Source organism: Haemorhous mexicanus, chromosome 12 (assembly GCF_027477595.1).
Source record: "Haemorhous mexicanus isolate bHaeMex1 chromosome 12, bHaeMex1.pri, whole genome shotgun sequence".
Classification (NCBI taxonomy): Eukaryota; Metazoa; Chordata; class Aves; order Passeriformes; family Fringillidae; genus Haemorhous; species Haemorhous mexicanus.
This window is the reverse complement of record NC_082352.1, coordinates 6,913,222-6,939,031: the sequence shown is the minus strand read 5'-3', so window position 1 is coordinate 6,939,031 and position 25,810 is coordinate 6,913,222. Positions and strand designations below refer to the sequence as shown.

The 25,810-nt window shown below is 40.3% G+C and overlaps 1 protein-coding gene across 2 annotated transcripts in view; it reads right to left on the bottom strand.

Moving 5' to 3' along the window:
- ANKRD27 (ankyrin repeat domain 27) overlaps positions 1 to 25,810 on the bottom strand; it is a 55,000-nt gene that overhangs the window by 4,926 nt on the left and 24,264 nt on the right. Inside the window, exons 5-26 of one of the 2 annotated variants that reach the window (XM_059856990.1) lie at positions 24,034 to 24,188; positions 23,664 to 23,723; positions 23,517 to 23,570; positions 23,365 to 23,430; positions 23,210 to 23,286; positions 22,733 to 22,854; positions 21,754 to 21,832; positions 20,790 to 20,922; positions 16,127 to 16,219; positions 15,186 to 15,313; positions 14,660 to 14,742; positions 13,793 to 13,908; positions 12,969 to 13,061; positions 12,398 to 12,595; positions 12,032 to 12,091; positions 11,798 to 11,917; positions 8,157 to 8,201; positions 5,237 to 5,359; positions 3,266 to 3,463; positions 2,109 to 2,228; positions 1,448 to 1,609; positions 520 to 628 (exon numbers count right to left, since the gene is read on the bottom strand). In XM_059856990.1, coding sequence (XP_059712973.1) covers positions 520 to 628; positions 1,448 to 1,609; positions 2,109 to 2,228; positions 3,266 to 3,463; positions 5,237 to 5,359; positions 8,157 to 8,201; positions 11,798 to 11,917; positions 12,032 to 12,091; positions 12,398 to 12,595; positions 12,969 to 13,061; positions 13,793 to 13,908; positions 14,660 to 14,742; positions 15,186 to 15,313; positions 16,127 to 16,219; positions 20,790 to 20,922; positions 21,754 to 21,832; positions 22,733 to 22,854; positions 23,210 to 23,286; positions 23,365 to 23,430; positions 23,517 to 23,570; positions 23,664 to 23,723; positions 24,034 to 24,188 — 2,394 coding nt within the window. The remainder of the gene's footprint in view (positions 1 to 519; positions 629 to 1,447; positions 1,610 to 2,108; positions 2,229 to 3,265; positions 3,464 to 5,236; positions 5,360 to 8,156; positions 8,202 to 11,797; positions 11,918 to 12,031; positions 12,092 to 12,397; positions 12,596 to 12,968; positions 13,062 to 13,792; positions 13,909 to 14,659; positions 14,743 to 15,185; positions 15,314 to 16,126; positions 16,220 to 20,789; positions 20,923 to 21,753; positions 21,833 to 22,732; positions 22,855 to 23,209; positions 23,287 to 23,364; positions 23,431 to 23,516; positions 23,571 to 23,663; positions 23,724 to 24,033; positions 24,189 to 25,810) is intronic. The other variant, XM_059856991.1, reaches the window with a different exon arrangement.

Sequence of the window (25,810 nt, the reverse complement as noted above, 5' to 3'; positions counted from 1 at the left end):
TCATGGCCTCACTGTGCCACCCCCTGCCACTTGCTCGAAGTCCTCTGCAAACTGTGCTGGAAGGTTCACAGTCACCTCTGTAGCTCTTATTTCTGTCCCAAAACATGAGAGACAATAACTAATGAAGAGTCACTCCCTGACCTGTTTTAGGGCAATCTAAATGACACCCAACAGTCATTTAAATCTGTTCTGCTTTGCACTGAAATGCACATGGCTACAAGTTCCTACATGGCTAATTATATAATCTCAAATGTGGTGTGTTTTTACCTTTAAATGTTTTTGTAGGTAACATTCACACATGTACCCCAAAGTAGGTGAAAACTAAGTTTGAACCGATGTCATGAGTAGAATACAAAGTCTGCTGCATTTAGTTATAGTATTTTAGGTGTTACCTATCATAAATATGAAAAATAATTGTTCTATTATGGTATGTATAGCAATTACATAAAATATTTGATATAGCCACCTGTGAATTCCTAAATCCCTTTTTATTCATACCAGTGGAAATATCACAGGTACCTTTTTTCCTTATCTTGCCAGTGACATGCTGCTCACTCTCCTTCTCTCCCTCTGCTGATGTGGGAACATAGCTTGGTGCTGCTTCCAGCAACTTCATGATGTTTGAATTCTTGATTTTGAGAGTTTCCATTTTCACCATTATTAAAGAAAAACAACAGTACATTTTAGTATTTCAGTCTGTGCAGAGAGTGTTAATTAATGCTTATTATAAAAACAAACTTATATCATTCTGAGTAGGGACAAAAACAGTGTTCTGCAAGTTACACTGTAAAGCAGTGATGATGATGGAGTCCTGACCTCTTATTTTAAGCTGTATTACTCTATGGTTAAGCCAATTTCAGTTTAAATGGTAACATACACACCAAAATTGATTCAGTACAGAATTTTGTGGTCATTAAGCTACATCTCAGAGGCCATTTAAGCACATTAAGGAGTCCTTTAAAGAGTGAAATAATTCTGTATCATTTTATATGACATATACTGTTATTGCTATTAATAAAGGGGAAGGTCAGAGTGATCTATTGCAGGATAAAAGGAATCAAAAGCCTTGAAGGGCAGAAGATAATGGCTGGGACAAGGAACGCTGCTGCCAGCGCAACTGATTAGTGCAAGGTGTTTATTTGCCTACATCCAACTTCTGCTCCCTCTGCCATTACAGAGATTTTACTGTTCATTTTATTTAGGTCTGTGCTCCCACTCTTTCTAGACTCATCCTTTTAGTCTAGGATAACTTATTCTAGAAACACAAGTGGCTTCACAGGCCACCGGAACCATGGCTGGGCTGCACAAGGAACAGGCATCTCAGTGTTTATAGCCCTGCTACGGGCTGGCTGCAGCTCAGAGTGTGCAGCCCTGCTGTGCCAGCTCAGGGCTCTTTGCCCCCTGCCCAGCCCCGCCCTGGCAGCCTCGGCAGGCCGTGCAGACTCACGGGCTCGGCGCAGTCGGCGGCGGTGCAGCCGCGCTCGTTGCGCAGGTGCCGCAGGGCCCCGTGCTGCAGCAGCAACGCCACCAGCGCCTCGCTCCTGCCCGCCACGGCCTCGTGCAGGGCGGTGCTGCCCTTGCTGTTGGAGAGGTTCACGGAGGCTCCGTGCTGCACAGCAAAGGGAGATCACAGTTAGAAAGGAGCAGCAGCCCCAGAGCTGCACAGGGCCCGGGGCAGCTGCACCACCAGAGCCACAAGAACCCACCTGGCCACGTTGCTGCTCCCTCCCCCAGCCAGTTTCATGGATCAGCTCATTTTGGTTTTGCATATATCTATTACATATTCCAAGCTCTAGAGATACTTAAGAAACCCCCAACCCTATGTGACAGAGTCCCAGGAGAGAAAACCTGCCACGTAAGAGTTCCATAAAAACAGCTACCTGTACAACTGCAAGGTAATATTTATCTAATTAACATCTGTGAAGGGATGGGATTGAAAGGAGGAAGTTAAGGATGGGATTGAAAGGAGTAAGTTAACAAAAACTCTCATTTCTTTCCCCAAGTATTTTTTGACAGAGAAATGCATAACTAAAAATACTCATCCTGAGTACTGGGTAAGCACAGGTTTCACATAAGAAATACCAGCAGAACACTCTGCAGTATCTTACCTGCAGCAGCAGGGCAGCAGTCTCATAGTGCCCATTCAAGCATGCATAAATTAAGGGAGTATTTCCATATATATCCTTTTTATTTTGTTTAGCATTGTAATCTATCAGACACTTTACCACCTATTGAAAGAAAAAACAACTTCAGTCTTACTGAGTAGGAGTAGTGAGTATAAAACTAATTTTCATATTTTTAACACCCACTTTTAAAAAGAAAAATGTAAGCAACTGCAAGAAAGACCAGAAAATAAAACTCAAGGTGTGTGAAAAACAAATATAGCCAATAACTTAATAAAACATCAAAACCAAACCACCACAGCAGCAGCACCCTTTTCCAAACTCATCACAACACTTGGAAGGAGTTCTTTATACTGTAATTACCCCATGAACTAATCTACAACTATCCCATGAATTAACCTACAACTCTGAGTTTTTCTTGCTTCTCTAGTACTTTGTCTTCCTATCCTCTTCACTTTCAAAATCCTCTTCTTTTCCCTCCTGCAGTCTTCAGCTACTTATTTTTAAATAATTTTCCGCTTTTCTAATTTTCCAAATTTTCTGCTTTTCTGCATCTTTCCACTTGCCTTTTTGCCCCTGCTTTTTCACATTTGTTATTTTCCTGTCTCATTTACTCTCCCTCCTGTATTGACACCCTCCCCCATGAGCTCATGCTTCTCCTTCACTACCTTTGCTTCCCTGACTTAAGTGAGGGGCAAGTTATCTGCTGCCTCAAAGCTGCATCAGCTCATGATCTAAGCAAGGAGTTGAATCTACAGTAACTATTTCCTGCTGTGGCTACTGAAGACACAAACATAACCCAGAGAAGGAGGTACAGAGGAATGTACACAGAGGATTCAGCTGCACAAGGGATGTTTAAAGCATTTGAAATACAACAGAAGGTTTTTGCACCACTTGCATTAAGCCAGTATTTTAAGTCATGGATGCTTATATATATATGTCATGTATACTTTCATAAAGAAAAGGTGTCTGCTGAAACAATTTCAGCTCCAAGTTCCCCTTTCCATCTGGAGATTTTAGACACTGAAAACAAAATCCAGAACCGCCAAACTCATGTTCTCTGCTCCTGGCTTAGCCTGGTTGCCGATTTCCCCAGGCAGCTTTCCGTGGGTGCCAGGGAGCTTTGTGCCAGGCAGGGTTACCTGGGAGTGTCCCCTCTGGCAGGCCAGGTGCAGGGGTGCTGCCAGCTGGGTGTTCCTGGCGCTGGCGCTGGCGCCGTGGCGCAGCAGCAGCGATGCCAGCTCGCCGTGCCCGTGCAGAGCAGCCATGTGCAGGGGGGTGAAACCATCCTGGTTGGAAACATTCACCCCCAGCCCATTGGCACAGATCTTGGAAAACTTCTGTAGAGGAAAACACACAATCTTTGTTTTTATCAATGAAATAGCCAAATACCTGCTAAGTTTATATAAAATGGGCATTACAAGAAATTCTGCTAGAGTCTAATTTGAGGCCTTCAGAAAAAGTCAGTGAAGCAGAGCAGCTTGGTAATTTTCAACAGAAAATTACTTTTATTGTTATCTCTTTTCTTCCAACAGGATAACTTCATGGAGAGCAATTCCAGGCAAAGTCTTCATGGTATTAAAAAGAGGCTAAAGCAGCACAGTTTGAGACAGAATTAAAACTGAAAGTTGTTATCCAGCTGTTAGGATGCTCATACTGGATATGAGGCAGTGTAATGAGTTACTCTGATTTACACAGATATTTATGCTCTTTGAAACAGACAATAAACACCTCAATGCTACATGAAGCTTGGGGTAATAAGGATACAAACTAAAATTAATTTAACTCACCTGGAAGCAAGAGTGGCCCAGAGAACAGACTGCCCTGGGGAGTCAGGATAAGGAAAGCACCTGGAGGACAGTTTACCCAGCTGTACAGAACACCCTCTTTCCCTCCTCTTGCAAACTGTGCCTGCCTGACATTTACAGTGGTGCACAGCCTTTCATCCCGTGCTTTCAACGCGTGCCTGCCTAGCACAGGGGTTAGGATTAACTAGCAAGTTCCTTCTTCTCATTCAGCAGACAAGTAAATTCCACAGCAGATGCCATTCCCCTCCCTGTCAGCAATAAAATGAGCTTTATGGACTGAGCTCTGGCATCTTTAGCACACCATCCCTGTCCTGAGGGCACAGGGACAGCCCTTACCAGAGAACAAAGCACAAAGGTGTGAAAATGAAGCCTTCAAGGACAACAGCACACTCTAAGCCTGCACAAAATAAGGGTGTGGTGGCAGTGGGGAATTCAGAAATTAAGCCATCTCACAGTGCTGTTAACCCCAAAGTAGCCAATCAACTGAAAATTTGTAGGTAGGTTTATTTTGCAATGATTTATCCAGTCATGTACCCCTTCAGACACCTCCTGGAAGGCAAGTTATGGAATTTCTATTTCCAAAAAGCTGGGATTGTTCCTTATGTAAAACAACAACAACAAAAAACCCAAACCAGAATCACATACACACACAAAAAAAACCCCACCCACAAACCCCAAGCAAAAAACAAAACAAAAAAACCACAGAAAGAGTGTATTGTAAAGCCTCATTCTATTCTACAGTGTGTGGTAATTTAGGGGGAAGGAAATCTTTGCAACTGAAAAGAAAGTCTTTGTAATTAGTTCAGATCTCTGAAGAGGATTTAGATTTGGCTTGCAGAAAAGATGCCATGAATTAAAAAAAGACTTTATCAGCATTACATGGATTCTGGGATTAGCAGGTATTCCTTGCTGAACTGATTACTAACAGGTAAGTAGATATGCTGTGCCAGTAGCAGCGTAAACTAAGGAGAACCAGAGGCTTAGAAAAGAATGAATGTTTATTCAAAGTGGCCCAAACCTTCCTGACAGCACTCCACATATCCTAAAAGCAAACTGTGAAGCTTTCTCAATCCATTAGACATTGTGCAAGTCCATGAACACCGTTCCTGCATCCAAAATTTTCAACAATTCCATTTAAAAAAGGACAATTTCATACAATCAGATGAAGTGTGAAAATCTGTATATAGTTAATTTATTTTTAGAAGAGAGACAGAGGTGCTGGGCAATATGAATGCTACTTTCCTGGAGCTAAAACTTACATTACAAGAATTTAAATTATTCTTTTTACAGAATAAATATTCTAACCTTTTGTGCTGGCCCACATTTTGAGCACTGGCATAATGGATGGCAGAATTCTGGTTTTGATGTACTGGCTGTGTCATCCTCATCTTCCAAGTCTTCTTCCACCCATTCCAAGAGATAACGGACCTGGCATAAAAAGGAAATCCTTCTTTATAGAGTCCCAAAGTTCCATGTCCTAACAGATCTGCACATGTGGACAAGTCAGATTTGACAAACACACACTTTTGTGTCTCTCAGGGAGAGCACACAGCTACCTCCTGCCATCAGCTGCCCACAGGCCAAATTAAAAAATCAAGTGTTATTGTTGCCAAAGCAGCGAGGAAGTTCTCCAAGTACAGTGAAGTGAATTATAAAGGACTTCCTGCTGCCTAATCACAACTGCAGTGCTCACCCACTCTCAAACACTCCACAACTTTTCAGCTCAGATGATTTGTGCCAGCTCCTATCAATGTGAATTTTGCTTCATCTTTTGCTCTAAACTTAGGAGTTGGACAGTTTCACTTTTTCCTCAATGTGCAGTGCCTCATTTTTGAGAGAGGCCCTTCAGTGAAGTCTTAGGGCTCAGGGCATTCATGTGCAACCTGCAAACAGTGATGCTTAGGGAATTTAGATTTTACATTACATGTCATCCAACGAAATAAAAGCTGCTTAAGCAGTACATTTTTACCTTGAAATTCATTAATCTAATTTCACTAAAGACATTTTAGAATTAGCAGTGATTGCATTAAGTCTCCATTACTACTGGACCAAGGCAAGAGCTCCACAGCTGCTAGTCCAAGGGAATGGGGACAGTGGGATTTCTGAGACATTCCTCCCACTCTGTTTACTCTCACACTTGTCACAGGTTCTGCTCCTCACCACTGAGCTCTGGGACAACACACCCATGTCCTATCCACTTAAACACATGCAGCTACAACAAATCCTGGGAAGCCAGGAAGGGCCCTACACCTGATTCTGAATAACAGCATATTTGAGCCTGAAAAGGGATGTTTTTAACAGGACATTGCTTTCCCTGCAAACTCCATGTTGTTCTCTGGAACAAAGGAAATACTCTCTCAAGCCTGCCTGTTTATGGAAGGCCAGCTCAGCAAAGCTTTACTACTTGCTACACTTGTACATAAGAGGAACTGCCACTTCACTCCCCCCTTCCCTGCAGACTCACCAAGACTCTCACAATTGATTTCCTCCTCCTCCTGGCGGAGCCCAATCCTGCTGCTCTCATTATCCAGTGCACAGCTCCCAACATATTGATACCAGTGCCTCCCAAAAACCTGAACACACTGCTCCTGTGCCCATCTCTTTATAATTACAGTGCAGTAGCCATTCTTCTTGGTTGAAAGGTATTTTTTGTCAAAATATTAACTGTACTTTCAAGTAGACACACAGTGGACCATCTCAGGAGGTTGACCAGTCTCATGTACCAGGTAACTCGTCACCTGAAAGGTTCCTTACACTGCTGGGTTACTTTGGAATACTCTGCTGAGCACTCTGGGCCTCTGTACCCTCACTCCACCCTTTCAGCTGTTCCCCAGCACTTATTTCAGACAAGAGATTTGGTTTTTTCTCTGATTGATTTGCACATATCCTTCCCACTGGACAGGCTGGGTAGGAGAGCACCAAATCCAGGAGCTATGCTGAGACACCACCAATCACATAATAATGTTTTGTTGTTTTTTTTTTTTTTTTAAATCCTTCAGTTTCGCAGCACTTTTTTAATGCCTCCCCTTGCAAAGCTCAGTTGGCTGTCACAGCAAACATCTCCAGCAGCCCTAATGACCTGGTTGCTGTGGCTGTTCCTATGCAGACAGACTTCAGGCTGTCAGAACAAGGTCAGTTTTTAAATGCTCGTGGTTTTTTAATAGATATGCAATCTGTAACCTTTGTCATCCAGCTGGATGATTCTCCTTTTCTGAACAGCTTCACATGAACTTCAGTAATGAGGAAAGGAAAGGCACAAAAGAGAAGGTGATTCTGTTATCTGAATGCACAGACTGGATTTCTATATGCTTTTTTTCCTATATGTTTTTCACTGCTGGTATCTGTTGAGCAGTATTTTCTTGATGAAGTCTAGATTTTCACAAAGTGGGTGAAAAGTGAACTGTAATACATGCACATTTAGCACTGGCCAGGAAAATGGCAAATAGCACCACTGTACATGTTACTGCTTCTGGAAATGACTTAAGGGCTGGCTTGGAAATAATTACTTCTGTGAAGTCACATTGTAAAGTAGGGTAATGATATGTACTCAACAACTGAACAGTTCTTTGCTCTGTCAGCTAATTGTTTCTAACATCTCAGTGGAATAAAACTTAAGAAAAACAGTATTAACATGGCACATATTTTGCAACATGGGTTTTCTATTTTCTGATGACTCTATGAGGCTTCATTGGCATTTGTAACTCCTGGTACAAACCAAACCCAAACAAGTTTTTCAGAACATGCACCCAGCAAAGCAAACCTGCATTCTCACACATCTTTATGGTTTTGTTCTGTGAACTACAAGAAAAATCAAGAAATCTACAGCCTTACACACATTTCCAAAAGCAAAACTCCTAAAGATTCCTGTGTCATCTTCAATTTTTCACTGGAATGACATTGGAAGTATCTCATTTTTTAAGGAATAAAGGCAATAATAAATAAGAGAATAGTCAAGACAGGTAGTACCACAAATTACAGAATATCACCTCTGAAATTGGTATTATTATATCATCAGCTGTCCGTTTGAAGTGAAATTCAAACTCCACATTGTTGTGTGCCCCACAAATAGCATCTCTGTGAGTCGTGTACCTGAATTTACTCTTTACATGAGATTATTACCTAAAGCATTCGCATTCTCCACTTGATACTATTTACAAGTAACTTCCTCAATTTGAATGAGATAAAATGAAATTCAATAATATTCAACAGCCACACTAACACTCACCATTTCCAGATCTCCATCAGCAACTGCTCTCAGGAGTTTTTCCACCTATGTATGAAGAAAATTATTTATTTGCTTTGTTGGTATGGGTATTAAGCAGAACACAGAAAATCCTGTGTCCTTTGCTAACCTCCTAAGCTCATGCAGTAGGATTACTGCTGGCCCATTTCATATTTATTGATAAAGTTTTAAAGGAAAAACCTCCCTCCTTTATGAAACAGAGAATCTGCACAAGGCCTGGGGCCATTTGATGATCTCTGACTTGCTCATTTAAACAGTACTTATCTAAATTGAGGATATGTGGCCCACCCTTAAACAAAGCCATGTAAGCTGATATATATTATTATGCTGCTCCAGCAGCAGCTGCCCTGTGCATTTCTGTGTGAACTTAATGTTAAAAAAGCCTGCTCAAGGCAAATTCCTACTCCAATATACACTACCACTGGCTGGACTCCTGCTGAGCTGCTCTATGCTGCTCTCATTCTCCAGCACACAGCTCCCAACATATTGTACCAGTGACCCCCAAAAACCTGAACACACTACTCCTGTGCCCATCTCTTTATAATTACAGTGTACAGTGTGATTACAGTGTACAGTGTCATTACAGGAACATAAAGCTATTTGAGAAACAACAGTTTAAGATGAAAAAGATGCTTTCCAATTGTTACCTTTACATCTGCAGATAACTGGTTTAATCCTGTGCTAAAATCAAACGTTTACAAATCTAACTTTACTGTAAGTATGAAAGTTGTTTTCTTACTTAAAATCTGGAAAGATATAAATACTAAAGGGTCCATTTTGGGACCAGCATTAGCCCATTTTAGTGTAAGGTGAGGCCAGTGCTGGGGAAGGAAGGTGCTTGCCTGTTCACAGCTCTGCAGGAGGAACAGACACGTGAGGGAAGAAGAGGTGGAAGGAGCTCCTCAGAGCACTGGTGCCATTCCCCTGAGCCCTCAGGCTGCTTGTGAAAGCAGGAGAAGGAGATTAACTTGTCTCTTCACTTCTCTAATTCTCTACTCTCACATGAAGGAGTTGAGATCCTGCCTGATAGAATGGGAAAGATGCCAGCAAAAGGGCAGGGAGAGTCCATCAGTCCTCTCACAATTCACCTGGCTCTGCAGAGTGTCAAGAATCATTTAATAAGCTTTGAAAAAGTCTGTTTTAGCATTATAGCAAATTATTCCAGCACTGTGCTACAGTCACTGAAGATGCTAATGGGGTAAACACACTTGTTTCTATGGTGAGGAACACCCTGCAAGCTGTCATGGAGTGACAGCTTCAGTCACACTCCAATCTTCATATGGAAATCACCACCTTGCTGAGTGTGACAGTGGTGTTTGGCAAGCCAAACAAAGAAGAATGAGAAGTTTGTGTTCCACTGCTCTGATCTCTTTCCTCAGAGTTTTAGATGAAGAGCAGGACACAAACAGCTGAAAGATCAGAGGCCAATTAAATCTCTCCATTTTTATCTCTTCTTAGAAACACTGCTAAGTCTGGGTTTATTACCACCTTTCTAATACAGGATGAAGGTCCTTGGAGTCACACACTGGTCACTCCAGGCAGAATCTATGATTCTTTGATTTTTCTTTCCTACCTTTGAATGTCTAAAAGTCAGCTGTCTAAATCACAGCCAGGCATTTGATTTTTAAACTCCTTCTCTGGTACCTATAGAAGAGAATACAGCCAACAAATAACACCTGAGTGCAACTCAGGTCAAATTAAGCATGTCTGAGATTAACTCCTCTCTGAAGTGAATTTCCCTGCACTGACTGAGGAGGGGAAATAAGATGTCTGAAGTCAATTGCCTTCCAGAACTTGGCTGAATCCCAATCCCTCCATATAAACAGCTAAAATGGACTATATACACTAGGGAGGTCTGTGCCTCCCCTAAACTTCCCCTGATCATACAGAATAATGTCACTGGAGAATGTGAGGTCTTAAGGATTTTTCAGGAGTCACCTTATGCCATACAAAATGCCTAACAGTAATAGCAGTGACCCACAAGCTCTGATAATTTGTGTCCAAAAATAACAACTTTCTTAAAGTACTAAAAGCTGTCTCAGGCCCCAGCAGTGGTACATTTGTTATGCAGCTTATAGATAATTTATTAAGAGTACTCAGGGTAAAATGTCTGCTACATGCACTTCCCCATCTTTCCAGTTTGTTTTCTCACTCTTCCATGGAACAGAACCTTGCTTTAAATGTAAAAATAGAAGAAACAAATCTATTACAATTCACCTGCATGGCCAATTTTTCAGCTGCTGAAGAGAAACTGTGCATGGAGATTTTAGCTCCAACAGAGAAGGTCCCAAATTTACAATCCTGGCCCTTTCACTCTCTCTTTTCTAAGTCATAATAAACAAACCACTGTGACTGGCTCATTTAAGAGTTTTAATTCAGTATTGATTAATCAAGGTCTGACTGGATCCCCTTAATCCAAGGTGCAAACCTTGAAATCTGGAAAACTGGCTGTATCAGTTTCCCATTAGTTCCAGTGGTGTTTCCTTCATGGAGCTCTCTCAGCATCAGGCTCTTGCCTCTCTGAGCAGGGAGCCCAGGTGAAACTTGGCAAACAGAAATCAACTAAAGCTGGATTACAGAGAAGGTCATTAACCTCAAGGACCTCAGGTGTAAGCAGTTTGTAATCTTTTTCCCTGGTTTGAACTACAGTCTTAGCACTTGGGTGTGATAAATTTGTTCCTTCAAAGAAAAATAAATCCTCAATCTACAAGGAGAACTTATTTAGAGTGCTTGACTCTGTACAAACAGGGAGGTGCAGCCCTACAGTGAGCCTCTCACAGAGCAATTCAAGTGGGAAATCATACTGTCAGTCAAAATTTGCATCTTTGTGTTTCTTCAATATTTTTAGAGAGCTGAAACTTCTGGCAAGAAAAGAAGCTTTTCATACCAGGAAAAGGAAGAATTTGAATGTAGTGGTGATATTGAGAGAAAAAAACATACTTAGGAGGTCTATTTGGAAAAAAATAATGAATAAGCAGACTAGGAAAAATAAAAAGAAGCATCAGAATGAGTGGTAATATGACAGTCTTGGGAAGGGATAACAAGTGTGGATCTGAGATCCCACAGGAAAAAATTCAGAGGATACCATCTGGTGTGGACAGAGCAAAATGAGCCAACACATACATGCAAGATATTTAATATACAGTCTGTACTTCTTCACTTGTTACAAAATTGATTCCCATGCCTATTTGAAAGCATGTCTTATGTCTTAACATTCCAGTTTGTTGTTGGCCAGCATGGCTGTATGAGTCTCTTTTCCCTGACAGATTTTCTAAGCTAACAGTGGCACTTAGTTCCTGGATGGGACAGCCAGGGCCTTGGGGCACTGACTGCCACTGTACTTTGGTAAACCTCAACAAATTCTCAAATTACACAGCTAACTTCAATAAATACGAACAACTACTTCAGAGATGGTGTCAGTTTTCCCCCAGAAATAACCAACAGAGCAGTAGAAGCCACACAAAAATAAGCACTGAGATGACAAAGCCCCTGAGGACAGCAGTTTTTTTCCAAACCAGACAGAAGGCTATTCCTGAGGGAGCAGTTAAAAACACTGTGGCAAATTATCACTCTTCTAGCTTCCTTCACTTTGCTTACTGTCAAAACCAATACCTCAGTCTTACCTCTTTGTAATTGTTTTTTGCTTCTTCTTGCCTAATATCAGTTGATGCTGATGACAGGCTTGAGACAGATGATCCTCTGCTGAAAGTTTCTGTTGAGTGCTGAGGAGACCTAAGTGGTGACTTACAGTTGGAAAAAAACATATAAAAATCAAACAAACAACCAAAAAAGGTGAAATATCAAATTAAGGAGGTTAAGCAAAAGAAAGAAACAATTTAGCTTGCATGGGCTGTTACCTCAGAAGCACTCTGTCCTCTTTCAAATGTTAGGTAGTTTACTTCCATCAATGACAAAATCTGCACAAAAATATTAAAGAGAACCAATGTAACTCCACTCACAGAGGAATCTACTGACTGAAACACATATTAGTAGACAACCTAATAATTAGCAACAGAACATGACTGAGCAGATTAGAAGTTCCCATTTACAAGTTCTGTTCTATCCCAGAGTGTATTCTCACTGCTGGAGTTAAAATGGGACCTTTCTTCCCCAGAGTGAAACACACATTCTCTCTTTAATAGTGAAACCCTCTTAGCAGTGAACAACTCCACCTCTGTGGTGTTGCATCAGAAAGAAATCAGGCTGAAGATGAAGAGGAATACCTTGGAATTCAATGCACACTGCAGGGAAGTCTCTTTCATCCTGTTCTGAATTTCTGGGTTTGCCCCATTTTGCAAGAGCACTTCAATGATGCCCTGATAGCCCCAGCGAGCAGCAATGTGCAGAGCAGTGTCTCCCTTCTCATTGCCAATATCCAGTCTGCAGGAGTGCACATCATAGTACACTAAAGCCTTGACACACTGGGAAGAAAAGGAAAGCTATCAATAAGTTATAGTGTTGTGTCTCAGCTCAGACAACAGGCACAGTCCTGCAAGGTTTGTTTTTATTGCTGCTTATGTAAGCCATTACCTAAAGAGAAGGCTTGAGTGGTTCAGTGTCATTAAATAAAGAGTTAAACAACTAGATCTGCAAAGCACTGCTATCTTTAATGTGAAGTCACATTAAAAATTGCTACTAACTACCAAATAAAGTCCTCATTTAGAGCATTAAACAATTTAGCCTTCAAATATTTTTATTTACTTTTTAAAATATGTAAGTTTAGTGCTAATTTGCATCAGTTTAATTCCATTGCATTAGAATGCCCATTTGGTTTGATACAAAACAATTACTTACATCCTCATGACCATAAGTGCAGGCTAAATGAAGTGGAGTATTTCCATTATTGTCCTGAACATCAGTACTTGCCTTGTAGTGCAATAAGAGCAGCTTAAAAGAAAAACAAAAGTAGACTACATTTAAGTAGCTAAAAAATTAATGTACAAAAATTATTGCTCTGCAGATTCCTTTAGGGCTGTGGCATGATGAAGCACTTCATGAGATACTAGCACTGCCTCCTCTTTCAGACACCACCCTCTTGGCACTGCAGCATTGTGCCCTACCCCGAGAATCACAAAGTCTCTTCTTACATATTCAGAATTTTAACTGAAAAATATGAAATCTCTACTGCAGCAAACACTGCAATGTGTTCACTACATCATCTACCTCACATTTCAAGAGCCCATGCAAGTGAAGACACAACTTTATTTCAACAATGCTAACTGAAGAACATCACATTAAATTCAAGTAGACAATAATTACTGCAGTTACACAGTCTATCCTGAACTCAGTGTGAAGCATTTAACTCGGCCCAATGGCTGCAATGGTTGTTCTGTCTCAAGCAAGAGCAGAGATGCTCTCCATCTGTATTATGTATTGGACATTTGTGTTAATAAAGTGGATGGACTGTGCAGAGCTGCCAGCTGGTTATTCCCAATGGCTGAAAACCTTGCAGTAGGAGAAAAAATAAAATATCTTGCAAACTACAATGATGAAAGATCCTCCATTCTGACAGCTTAAACAGCTCTGGTAAAAGCTCCCCAGAAGATCTAAATGGCAGTAACAGAGCAGAACTTAGTAAGAGTCATGCATTTATTATTTAGGTTAGGTGTTGTGCTTACTGTAACATTCTGATATCCCTTCTGGCAGGCGAGGTGAAGGGGAGTTGAACCGTGGTAATCTGTGGCATTGACAATGGCTCCTTTGGCTACCAGTAAATCCACTAATGAAGTTTGACCTTGGAAAATAAACATTCAAAGAAAGGTGTAACTTTGCACAAGAACACTGCCACTTTTCAAATTCAAACAGTGACTATAAACCAAGATATTCTGCATTTCTGCATACTATGTTTCCATATACTGCATATTCACTGCCTTGGTATTTGGGGTTTTTTTGTGGCAGATATTTCAATGTCAAAGCCCCATAAAAGAACCTCCACCTAAAAGCAAGCTATATTTGTATCCTACAAATAACAAATGAAAATATTTGGATTCAGTATAATAACAAGAAAGGAAATTATAAATAAGAAAACACCCACTAAGAAAATAATACAGGTTCTAGTAAAAGGAAAATCAATTACATAATGAACATTACAATACAGTTGTTACAGATCTACAATGCATTGCCAGCTGCAGGAAAGAGAAAAGTCATTTCTCAATCTGCCAGTCCTTTAAAACAAGACTGATTTCTGAGGTCATATCTTTACTTTATTCAGAGCTGAAGAAAGCACCACTGTGGTAACCACTATGGCAAAAATAGAGTCAAAACCAAAAGATTAATTCAGCCATAAGAAATTGAGCTTAAAAGAATACACAACAACTTCATTCTGTGCTCAGATGGAAAGAGCAAAGTTTCAACAGCAAAGCAGCAAAAAAAACCAACTTAATGCAGAATTCCAACTTTAATACAAAGGTGGGAAACAGGCTGACATAAAGACACAAAAGCAAAAGGAGGAGGGAACACTGGTGCAGAACAGCAAGCCCACTCACCACAAATAGCAGCTATATGAAGTGGAGTGTATCCCCGGTCATCTCGGGAAAAGGGAGTGATAATGGAAGGGTCATTCAGTTTCCTTTAAAACACAATGGTTTGAAAGCAGCTTAATTACCCAGGTGGTGGCAGGAAGGAGGAGAGAAAGGGAAAAGCTGCCAATGATGGCAAAAAACTGATTTTGGAGCTTTTTATCCTCTTACACTGACAAATTATTCCATACTTTACATCTTGTTAAGAGAAGTGGGTTAGTCCCAGATCTGTAAGTTTGATTCCAGAGAAGAAGCACCATGTTTACCAAAGCCCACACAGGCTCCATCAGAGAATGGGTGGGTTCCAAAGGATTCTGTGTGTTCCCAATATTTCTTCTGTTTTTTCAAACCACACACACCCACATGCTCTCCACTACATCCCAAAGCGCTCCCAAATTCCTCTATAACCAAAAGCAGCATACTTCCTGAAGGAAATCTTGGATAAAGGTTTCTACACAGCTCTCTATGCATTTGTGGGGTGAAGAGTGCTCACCCAGAAACCAGCTTCTCGCATTTGTCACAGTAGCACAGCGGGTGACACATTTTCTGTACAGTGTCCTTATCACTGTCACCTTGACTCAGCAGCCGCTCCACTTCCTCCTGATCACCTGAAGCAATATGCTACCAAAAATCAAGAGAAGAGAGAATGAGAAGCCAATATAAAAAGCCTCCTTTTAAGACAAAAAAGCCAAAAGTAATTTACTGAAGCACAAAATGAAAGGACTCGATTATGAAAGACTTATTCAAGCATTAGAAAGCAGAAATGAACAATGTCACAGCACAAAACCCCCTAATGGGCATTCAGTATTAAAAGAAACTGTTCTTGGCTTCCTTCACTTTCTATAAAAAAATTAAAACAATTTCTATTGTCCTCTTTAGACTCAATCATGAAATTGAGCTCCCTCTGTGCAAAAACATGTCTATAAAATTACTAAGTCTCCAGCCATAAGCTGTGAACACATATAATTAGAAGCTCTGCTTTGTGTCCTTGTATAGACAAAATTCTTTTAGAATGACAGTATGAGATTACAGATAATATGAAGTAGCTGTCAGGTGACTATATTTAAATTATTTCAGAAAACTCTCCAATTTCAAGCACTAAAAGCTGTGAGACACAAGCAGTGTCACATCTGTGCACTAAATGGGCCACACAATACCAACAGCAGTAGCACTTCATCCTCATTTACTTCTATATTTCATACAACATGTACTGAAACCCATAAGATTATATTATGTTAGCAAGGCTTTGGCACAGAAATGAACTCGATTCTAAAGACACTTTTAGCATCTACTAAAACACATTTCACAGTACTAATGTAATTAACCCTTCATTACATTCCCGAGAATTCCAGTTGTAATTCCATACAACTGCAGAAAGGGAGGGATTTAAACATGAAATGTGCAAATACGTATTCTGCCATAAAAGTTATTAACCTTAAATAAGCAGTCTATTGGTGCAGCAGACATCTGGGACAACAAGTTCATCCTTTGCCTCAAGAGCAGCTTGTCACACAGACTCTCAGATTCCTGAAAATAAAACAGATAGATTGATTATTTATACAGCCATCTACAGGCAAAAGTGCAGAACCTTAACAGTGGAATTAACTTTTAAAAATATTAAACACTTATTTGCTAAGCATGAATTATCAGACAGATGTGAAATCTGAATCAGTTTCACTTTTAAGATTTTGAGACATAAAAGACTGGGCACCCACAGAAATTATAAGCAGATGTTCACCAGTATATTTCTTTACTGAAACTCACTGTGAATTAACATAAATGAAATCATGGCAGTACATCTAAAAAAGAACACAGCAAAACTAAAAAATACATATCAAAGAAAGCATGAACTGCAAGAGGTACAACACAGCTTTCTCAAGAGGAGAAATTAAGGCAAATTCACATAAAACATGTCTACCAATGGCTACTAAAAAAGATGACCCAGATACAACCCTGACTCAAAGAATTCTGAGCTCTGCTGCTGGCTGAAAAATAGAAGATTGCACCAGGCAAAGCATCGCTCTGCAGCAGATCCATCTGTGTATCCAGCTTTGAGCCAAGCAGATACAGCTGCAACCCTTGCATCAGTCCTTAGAGACAGCTAAGATACACTTCAGGATGCACTAAAGAATATAAATGCCTCCAAAGGCAGGTGAAAATTATTAAGTGGAGTTAGATTTTGAGGTGGCAGCACTGACTCTCCCGTGAAATGAACTAACAGCCTAAAGGAAAACACTTCCTAAGAATGCAGATGGAAACTTTTGCATGTGGCTGGTTCTGATCCACATGCTCATGGTTGGCAGTGGTGCAGTTGCAGGATAATGGCTCTCCAGAAATGGAAAGACTTCAGCCTCCATTAAACAGAAAACCACTGCATTTCAGACACACACCCATGTATCAGGCAAACTTTGATGGTTTAGGATCTGGGCTATGGCTTTTGCAATTAAAGTCTGTCAGGACCAGATGTAAATGAGTAAAACCAGTCTGACTCCACTCTTACATTAGCAAGCCAGCATGAAATCTGAGCCTCATAAACTGCAAATACACATCAGTTGATTCAGACTTTCTAGAAATTAGGACTATTCATGTTTCAAAATCAACACAGATGCCTCTCATAAAGCTGTCCAAAAAACCCTTATGAGTTCAGCACATAATGTCATTTAAAACATGTTTGTGAGATCTGGAGATGAAAGTTTTTCTCTGTCCTTCACAGGAAGTTGTTTGTATTTAGATACATGAAGGTGGACAAATATTCACCAAGCTTTTCAAACCTCTGTACTTTAGCTAAGGATACCAAAGCATATCTTCTCAGAATTACAAGGCATGTAACACTGGTCTCCTTGCATAGATTCTTCACTCTGAACAGGAATACCTTCCCTAAGAAATATTTGCTCAAAAGTTTAACTGCTGGTACAAGTTCCTAAAGTCTAATCAGAAGTTCTAGTGTGGATGCTCACAGACAGCTCTATACTTTCACTGTGGGGAATCTCAGTAACCATTAGCAAGAACTGCTGTAGTTTTAGAACTGCTCCTTCCACAGTGTGTCTTCAAGGGAATCATTATTTTAAGAGTCACATGAGACAGCAACCCTAATGTAGAAGCATTATATATTTATTATATAAATCAGAATAAAAAGAGCCCAGGTGAAACCACCTATCTTCAACAGTGAAATATGGAATGACAAGAATCAGATATTCTCTGAAGGATTAAGCAAGTTTGGGCCTTCAAAGTCAGAATCCACTCGTACCAGCTTTACTTACAGCCCAAGAATTTGGATTTCTTTTAAAAAGAAATTGCTTGGAGTGGGACTTTCAGGTATTTTAAGGATATGTTGTCTAGAAAATACACAACCAAACATTAATGACCTTTTTAATCTAATACTACAATGTGTAGGAAAAGAAAATATTTGTACCTATGAGAATGTACCTTTGTAATCATCTTCCCCAAGTCATTCCCCCAGATTACAGCTGATAACTTGGAGGAAATACAGGTGGCAGAAGCCAGAAGAGGAACTCTTGAACACAAACTAAGGGTAATAAAGTGTTTGCTGGGGAGGGGGAGTAGGGATCATTTCCCCAGCTTCAGATCATTTCCCCAGCTTCCCTTTGTTTCCCACATCTGAAACAAAATGCTGCCTATTCCCCCATGGCAGGCTCTGACTCCCTATTTTTTTTTATACCTCACTTGAACCCTCTGAAATTGAGAGTCTTACTACACACTAGCTGTGCAAAGGAATGAGCCAGTATCCAACACTTATTAACAGGAATTCTAATTGAATAATGTTGACAATTCAGAAAATAAAATTGACTCTCTCATGCTTTACAGGCTCCTCTCTTCCCCACAAAGTGTCTCACAAGGACTTGCATGACCTTGGGTGGAGAGATTTGGCAAGAAGGTCCTGAGTGCAATTCACTGACAGGAGGGTGAGAACATGCCCATTATCCCTCAGGGTACATTAGTCCCCTGCTGAGTTTCTTTCTGGAGTAATCTTCATTAGGGATTGGACAGCAGCATTACACAGCTGCCAGCAGCTCCATCTGAAGCCAGCTATAAAATTAAGCATAACCACAGAAGGGGCTGTAATGAAGCCCCAAGGCACAGCAATGCTCCTGCTCACTTCAATCCCACACCCCCTTCCAGCACAATCTGGAGAAGGAAATCATAGGGCAGCAAGATGACAGCTGCTGCTGCTTCAAAGTTCACCCCCTTTACCAGAAAGTAAAGGAAATATCTCAGCTGGTTACTTCATGAAGAGAGAGCAATGCTCCTCCACCTCCTCACTATTCTTTTTCCATTTCTAGCTCAGTCTCTTTTCAATGTGTGCAACCTTCTCCCACCCAGGAGAAAAGGGTGGGCTGGCTGTTTCCTTTCCAGCTGTGTTAAGGGGAAGTTGTCCCTCACTTCATCCGCAGGGTTCTGCTGCCTTCCAGCCAGGCTGACTCCAAGGAAAGGCAATGCAAGAGGACTCTGTGTTGCACATTCACCCTGAAGTGATAAAAGTTCTCTGGGTCTGGAGCTGATCCAGCTGAAGTATGGGCAGAAACACTAATGGCTTGTTCCTCTCGTGGTGCAGACACTGAATTCCTCATTTAAACTTCTCAAATATATAGTTTATCTTTCAAGACAGGTGCCTCCCAAAGAACTACAGTACCTTAATGGAAGTGGCACTTAAGTTACAACATTTGAATGCAATCCCAGTATAAAAGCTGCTATCCTCAACTACACCAAAAGGGATAGGATCAGGCATTTAATAGGAAACAGTCTATTCTAGAAATTTAAGAGCAGTATATTCTATCTTAGTTTGCTGGCATTGTTGTGAAAGACAACTCTACTTTGGTTTCAGTTTTCTTTCAGAGCACCAGCTTTGCTGTTTGTATATTGATTGTGAATGACAGCCAAGCGACTGCAGGAAGCGAAATCATATAGCAAGTTGTTTCTTTTAAACTAACATTTTTATTTTTTTTGAACATAATTCAATTACAGACAAGAAATACCACTCTCTTTGCACAATATGAAAGTGTTGGTTTGTTTTTTGGGTTGGTTTTTTTTTTGAGTGTACAAAACAAACTTTCAGAAGTTTACGAAAAATTCCAGAAAAGGACAAAACCAAAACTAGCAAGAGGCCAAAATGTTACATTAAGTGCTTCTTAAGACTGTGCCCCAGGCTGCCCCATCCCAAGCCCTGCACACTGAACCATTGTTCTGGCCTCTGCAGTTACACTCCAGTGCTTTGCAGTTGGGCAGACTGAGACATTGAATTCACTCTGGTTCCACGTTCACTCCTTTTGATGTCCACATCAGCTCAGGAAAACCTAGTTTTACAACAGTAGAAAATTTTACAGGGGTGGTAAGACTGGATTCCTTGACTAAATAATCTACAAAGTTCTTAAATTATTGAAGTCTTTGAAGTCACATCAGTATCACCCTTGACTGGCCTGCAGGGATGTGACCAGACTGACAGCAGGTCTAGTTGCCCAGTAGGAAATCTCTCATGGATCCACAGATTTCCTGCCCCTGCTAAGTCAGAGATCCTAAGAGCCAAATTTGACCTTCAAACAGCACCTTATCACAGCCCTGCACCCCCCTAAGCCATCAACTCAGTGCAGCATTGTAACCCACACTGCAAACACATGGAATTCCTCCAGTATGAAGATTTACTAATTCTAAATTACACTGCTACCTCCATTCTGCTAGCACAGCTAAGCTTTTTAAAATTACACAAAAATTTAAGCTGTGCCTGCTCCCAAGTACTGCACTTTCACAATCATGGTAGAATACAAGCAGGAGATAAACATACTGGAGACTCATCTGTAGAAAACAGTGCTGTTATTTCTCCTCTAACCATATAAAGAGGCAGACTTGACATTGAAGTGGTTCCTCAAGTATGCAATGAACAAAAATATCGCTACATAGTTAGCACTTCATTATAACAATTTAGGTAAATTTAGCATTTGCTTCAGGTAGTCACCTCTACTCATTTTTTTAAGCAAAAGAAGGAAATTCTTATGGTAGTTATTTGTACCCTCTGGCTGGCCTGACAGCCACAATGGTACTACAAGGTAGGAAGCAGGCATTTGACAGACTAAGAGCAGCTTACTGTAGGTCTGTCCGAGAGGTTGCCCTGGCGGATGTACTCGATCGCAGCCTCAATGGAGGTCAGGCAGTACCCCAGCTCGTCCTTCACCGAGCTGCAGAGCCTGAAGTTCTTTATGTAACTCAGGTTGGCCATCCTGACAAGGAAAAAGTTAAAGTTGTGAACCACTGAAACTAAGACACTAGCATGGCATATTGCAGCTCATCTTAGGCAATCCAGGCAGACAATAGGGTGAGCTGGGAAAAAAGCTTCTAAAAAGCTTGTTAGGCCAGCAATATGGCTGATCTGAGCTTGGAGAGTGACCAGATCTCTACTTATCTCCTAAATATTTCAATGAAGAGTTATCAACTGGATGGAAGGAATGGAAGGCTAAGGACAATAGTGGGAGATGAACATCTTTGAAGTGAGTGAATAAATGTTTCCAGCACCACAAGCACCACAGTGATAGCTACAAGTTAAAGGCCAAATGCTAATCTCAGAGGTCCAGGATGGAATAGAACTGAAAATCAGTTCAGGTACAGCTGGAAGGTTTAGACAGACTTTTACTGAAAATGAGGAGACACAATGGCACAAGCTAGCAGGAAGTAATTAAACATTCACATCTAGTTTCTCTGAAAGAAATGCACCAAATCTTGACAAGCAAAAAGGTGTCACAGCTCCCAACACAGATGAAAGAACCACTCTATGAAGGCTGTATTGACTCACAGATTGGGTTGAGAGATGGCCTCCCACTACAACTTTTTTCTAAGCTGAGAATCAAAACAAAGGCACATCCCTGATAGCTCCTTCATTTAGTTATACATGTAACACATCTTTGCTATTTGTCCTACAAAACATTTTCTGCATTTCAACAGGACCTCATACACTTTCAGTAAGTCATTGCTGTGTGTTCAGAAACATTTGTCCCTACAGCAGCACTACACAAGATGGTAGGAAGGAGTTCTATATAGCTAAAACAGTTACATACCAGTTTGGGATTTCTGTTTTTACAAGCAAATACAGCAAAACAGAGAGAAGATCATCTGCACACATGGTTTCCATGTTAACTAAAAAAAAAAAAAAATTCACATTTGGTATTATCATGTCATGGTTCAAATCAAGTGCAATAATTCTTAAAGTTCTGCTTCTTAAGACTAAGGGCCAGCTCTACTAGAGAATGCATGGAGAGCCCAGGGCAGGCCTCCAAATGTTCTCAATCTGCCACTGAAACAGTCTGACAGGAGCCAACACACAAATGCAGTTTGTGCAGTACACACAGCAATATTTGACTAGCATCCCTCCCTTCCCACACAGCAAGGGCCAGAGCATTAGCTCAAGATTTCTGAAATTCTTGAGGGCAAAGACTATGCTCCAAGTTGATACATTTTTCCATAACCCAGCAGTCTTCCTAGAGAAGAGATGAAGTAGGGAAAGCATAAGTTCACTGTGCTACTCTATTTGCTTTATCTATTTGCTTGAAAAGAAAAGTATCTTCTCTTTTCAAGCTAGATAAAGTGCCAGATTAAGAGGACTGTGCTTTTGTATCATAGAATCATGTCTGCAATCTGCAGCAGCACATTTGTTTGGCCCCACCCATCTTCTGCATTTTTGCATCTCAAGAGTCTCAATTTCAAGATGTCAAGGGCAGCATAGACAAATACACAAGAATGCTCCTGGAGCAATCTCCAGTGTTTAAAAGGGATCACCCTCAGTGTCCTGGCAGATATGAGCTTCCTACATGTCCAAGCTAAAGCATACACATGCTAACCCAGTACCCCACCCCAGCCCACAGGAACCAGTGCTGGCACACCTACCTCACTTCCCCTTCCCTTCTGCTCTGTTCAGAGACCTTAGAGACTCCAGCTCAGCTGTGCTTGATCCCCAAGAGTTATCCAAACAGTTGTTTATATACCGAAGTGCTTTGTGTGCTGGTTAAGTTTAAAATGATGAATTGACTAATTACTGACCTCTTTGGCTTGGAGACTGCATAATAATTTGTACAACTTTACGCAGACAAAGCAGCTTCTGTTGAGGGGAAGTGCATTTGTTCAACTGACCCAGCTCTCGCTTTGCACGTGGTATATTAAAACTACAAAATAATTAGAAAGGAATGATTAGCATACAGAGTTCCTCTGCAGGATGTCCAAAGCCCAAGTTTTTATTTATTCAGAGCTGAATTGAAGAATGGTTCCAAAATATGCCCACTTCTACTCCAAGTGCACCTGCATTTCTGTATCCTGTAAATGGCTTAAAAACATAAAAGGAGTCAACCATCAATGCACAGACTGCCCTCATATGACACTTGCAAAGCTTTGATTCTACATCTCAAATGAAAGTATAAAAAAACTTGCTAGTGTCTGAAGGAAAACACTTTTTGGCTGGCATGATTCTATTTAAGACAGGATCTCAGTGACTCTTCAAGAATCCACAGTCCTCTCACTCACCTGAACTCAGGCTTTACTCCAATGTCTTTTTGCTGCAGGTCTTGAAGGCTCCTCGTGATTTTATTAAAATCAGCATCCTAATTAATAGAAAGGCAACAAGTTTTTTTAATGCCTTAGATGAACATCACTAGTAAGTATCAATCAAGGAAACTTACCTCACTTGCCTCAATCGTCCCCACATATTTGAAGATTAGGTCATAAATAGCATGATGGATATACATCTGTAGAAAAAAAAGCAGTATTTTAGGGATAAAAGGGAGAATTAAAAACAGCTTGCTAATTATTTCCCTTCATTTCAGATGCTTACTTCAACTGCTTGTTTGATCAGATTCATCTGCTCTTCTTGCTTTGCAAGCATCTTCTAGAAAAGCAAAGCCATAAACAGCAAGAGAAAGTCAGATAATTTATTGCCTAAGCAACACTGGACTAAGTATTTAGGGGAGTAAGTCTTTACCAAGTGCGAATCTCTCAAAAGATGCTGCAGACATTTGGTATAAAGTGCATTGACAGAATCCTAGGAGAGAGAAAAGACAAAAGCCATCAGGTTCAGGTCAATGGGACTTGAAGGAGCAAAGCCCAAATAAGTAATGTAAGTCTTCCCTGTCTCAGAAGTGTACAGTATGGTAAGAGTTTCAGCAATAATAACTGCATTTACTAAACAGTTCAGATAGTGAAATTCTTAAATGTAAATTACCACTTCTCCCTCCTCCTCTTTCACAACTCTAGGCTACTCTGACACAGAAAAGCTCAATAAAGCAAAGATAACAGCACCAGTGCATTTAATTATATTTAGCAAATTAGACATCAGGAAGGAAGATACTGACTATGTAGTGGCGGAGGCTTTTCCTTTCGTGTTCTTTAAATGTTCTATAGAAAGATGCTATGTATTTATCAAATCTCTCACAGTGCCTTCCCAAGAACTCTCTAACATCTTCAATGTTTTTAAGAGAATAGGAGTTTGATGAAGCTGTAGATTCACCTAAAATAAAAGCCAAGAATTAACACATAGGCTTAATATACATATGCATGGTAAGATATATTTTGTCCCTACATATACAGCCAGCTTGTGTACACTGAAACATGAACTCAGCTCACTGCACCTTTAACTACAGGTATTGCCTTTAATTAAAAGAATTTAATGAGCCACATTTGAGCAGGCTCCCTTGCTTTTTATGTCAAGTGTTTATTTGGAATAGCTAAAACAGATTTCACTTTTTTTTTTTATACTGGGATCATTTATTACCACATGCACTCAGCTTATGAGTTGTGTAAGTCAAGCTTGAAAGTGGAAGAAAAGCACATTACAGTGTTGACAGAGTGACCATGCAGGAAGTCAGGGTGCTTTAAGTGAGCTGCAAAAATCCCATCGTGGACTTTTACATAAGCTATTCTTTATTTAGACATGCTTTCTCTGAATGGGAGAGCAAAGTTACAGGAAGCAACATTAAAGCAAATCCCCTTTTTTTTCTGAATAACACAACTGAATCCCTCACTTAGAAATTATGCTGTTTTTCTAAAAATTATTTCTAGGCAAGTCTTTCATCTTCAGTCAAAGGCAGCCAGCTAATAAGAGGCTTAAATCATTATTTTCAAATTACTTTTGAAATTAGAAACTCATTCACTTCTGAAAGATTGTGATATGACTATATTCAGTAATGGCTATAAAGAATATCACAAGAATAATTTTTGAGATATACATTAACACTTACAGAATTTAAGGCTATATGAATGGCAGTGGGGTTGGTTTTGATGTTTTTAAAGCCTTCCATGCTTCCCTCACAGTACTACTTTCACACTACCCTAGTACTACTTCTCTTTGCATTCACTAGTCTCAAATATTCTTATTTAGGAAGACAAATGTTTTTACTTCAGAAAAAGCTGAAGCTTCTAAGCTCCTTAAGGAGCTTCTGTTCTTAATTAGTAAACATGGATTGTTATACAAGTTCACAAGGACATGCTGTTAGCATTCACAGTATTGACTGTACTCTTGAAAGAGTGTCACAGCCTTTAGGAGCACTTTCAGTGCAAGACAAAAACTGAGACATTCAACTTCATAAGCTGTGCCACCATCAGGAGGTTGTGACCTAACTCTGCCAGACTGAGAATCAAAACAAAGGCACACTCCTGACAGCCCCTACATTTAGTTACACATGTAACACATCTTTGCTATTTGTCCTATAAAACATTTTCTGCATTTCAACAGGACCTCGTACACTTTCAGTAAGTTATTACTGTGTGTTCTATCCCCCTGCAAAGTGATCATGAAAGAATTTACCTCTCCAGTTATTTGTGCATCCACCTTGCATCTCAAGACACACTATCACATTTAGGATTAAATCCCCTTTTTAAGCAGTCAGCACTAAATTGAGCAAAGCTAAGAAAAATCATGCTGGACAAAGTACTCCACAGATAATTCTTAATTCTACAGGATTTATGCCCCAGTCTCAGCACTAATTTTGCTGGGAGCAACTTGGTATTTCTCTGCAGCAGCATACCAACATCTGGCCCAGCAAGCTCATAAATGCCAAGGGCTTTTAACCAAGCCAACACTTTGCAGAATGAACACATTTACTAAGCACAAACACTAATTTGCTCACTGTG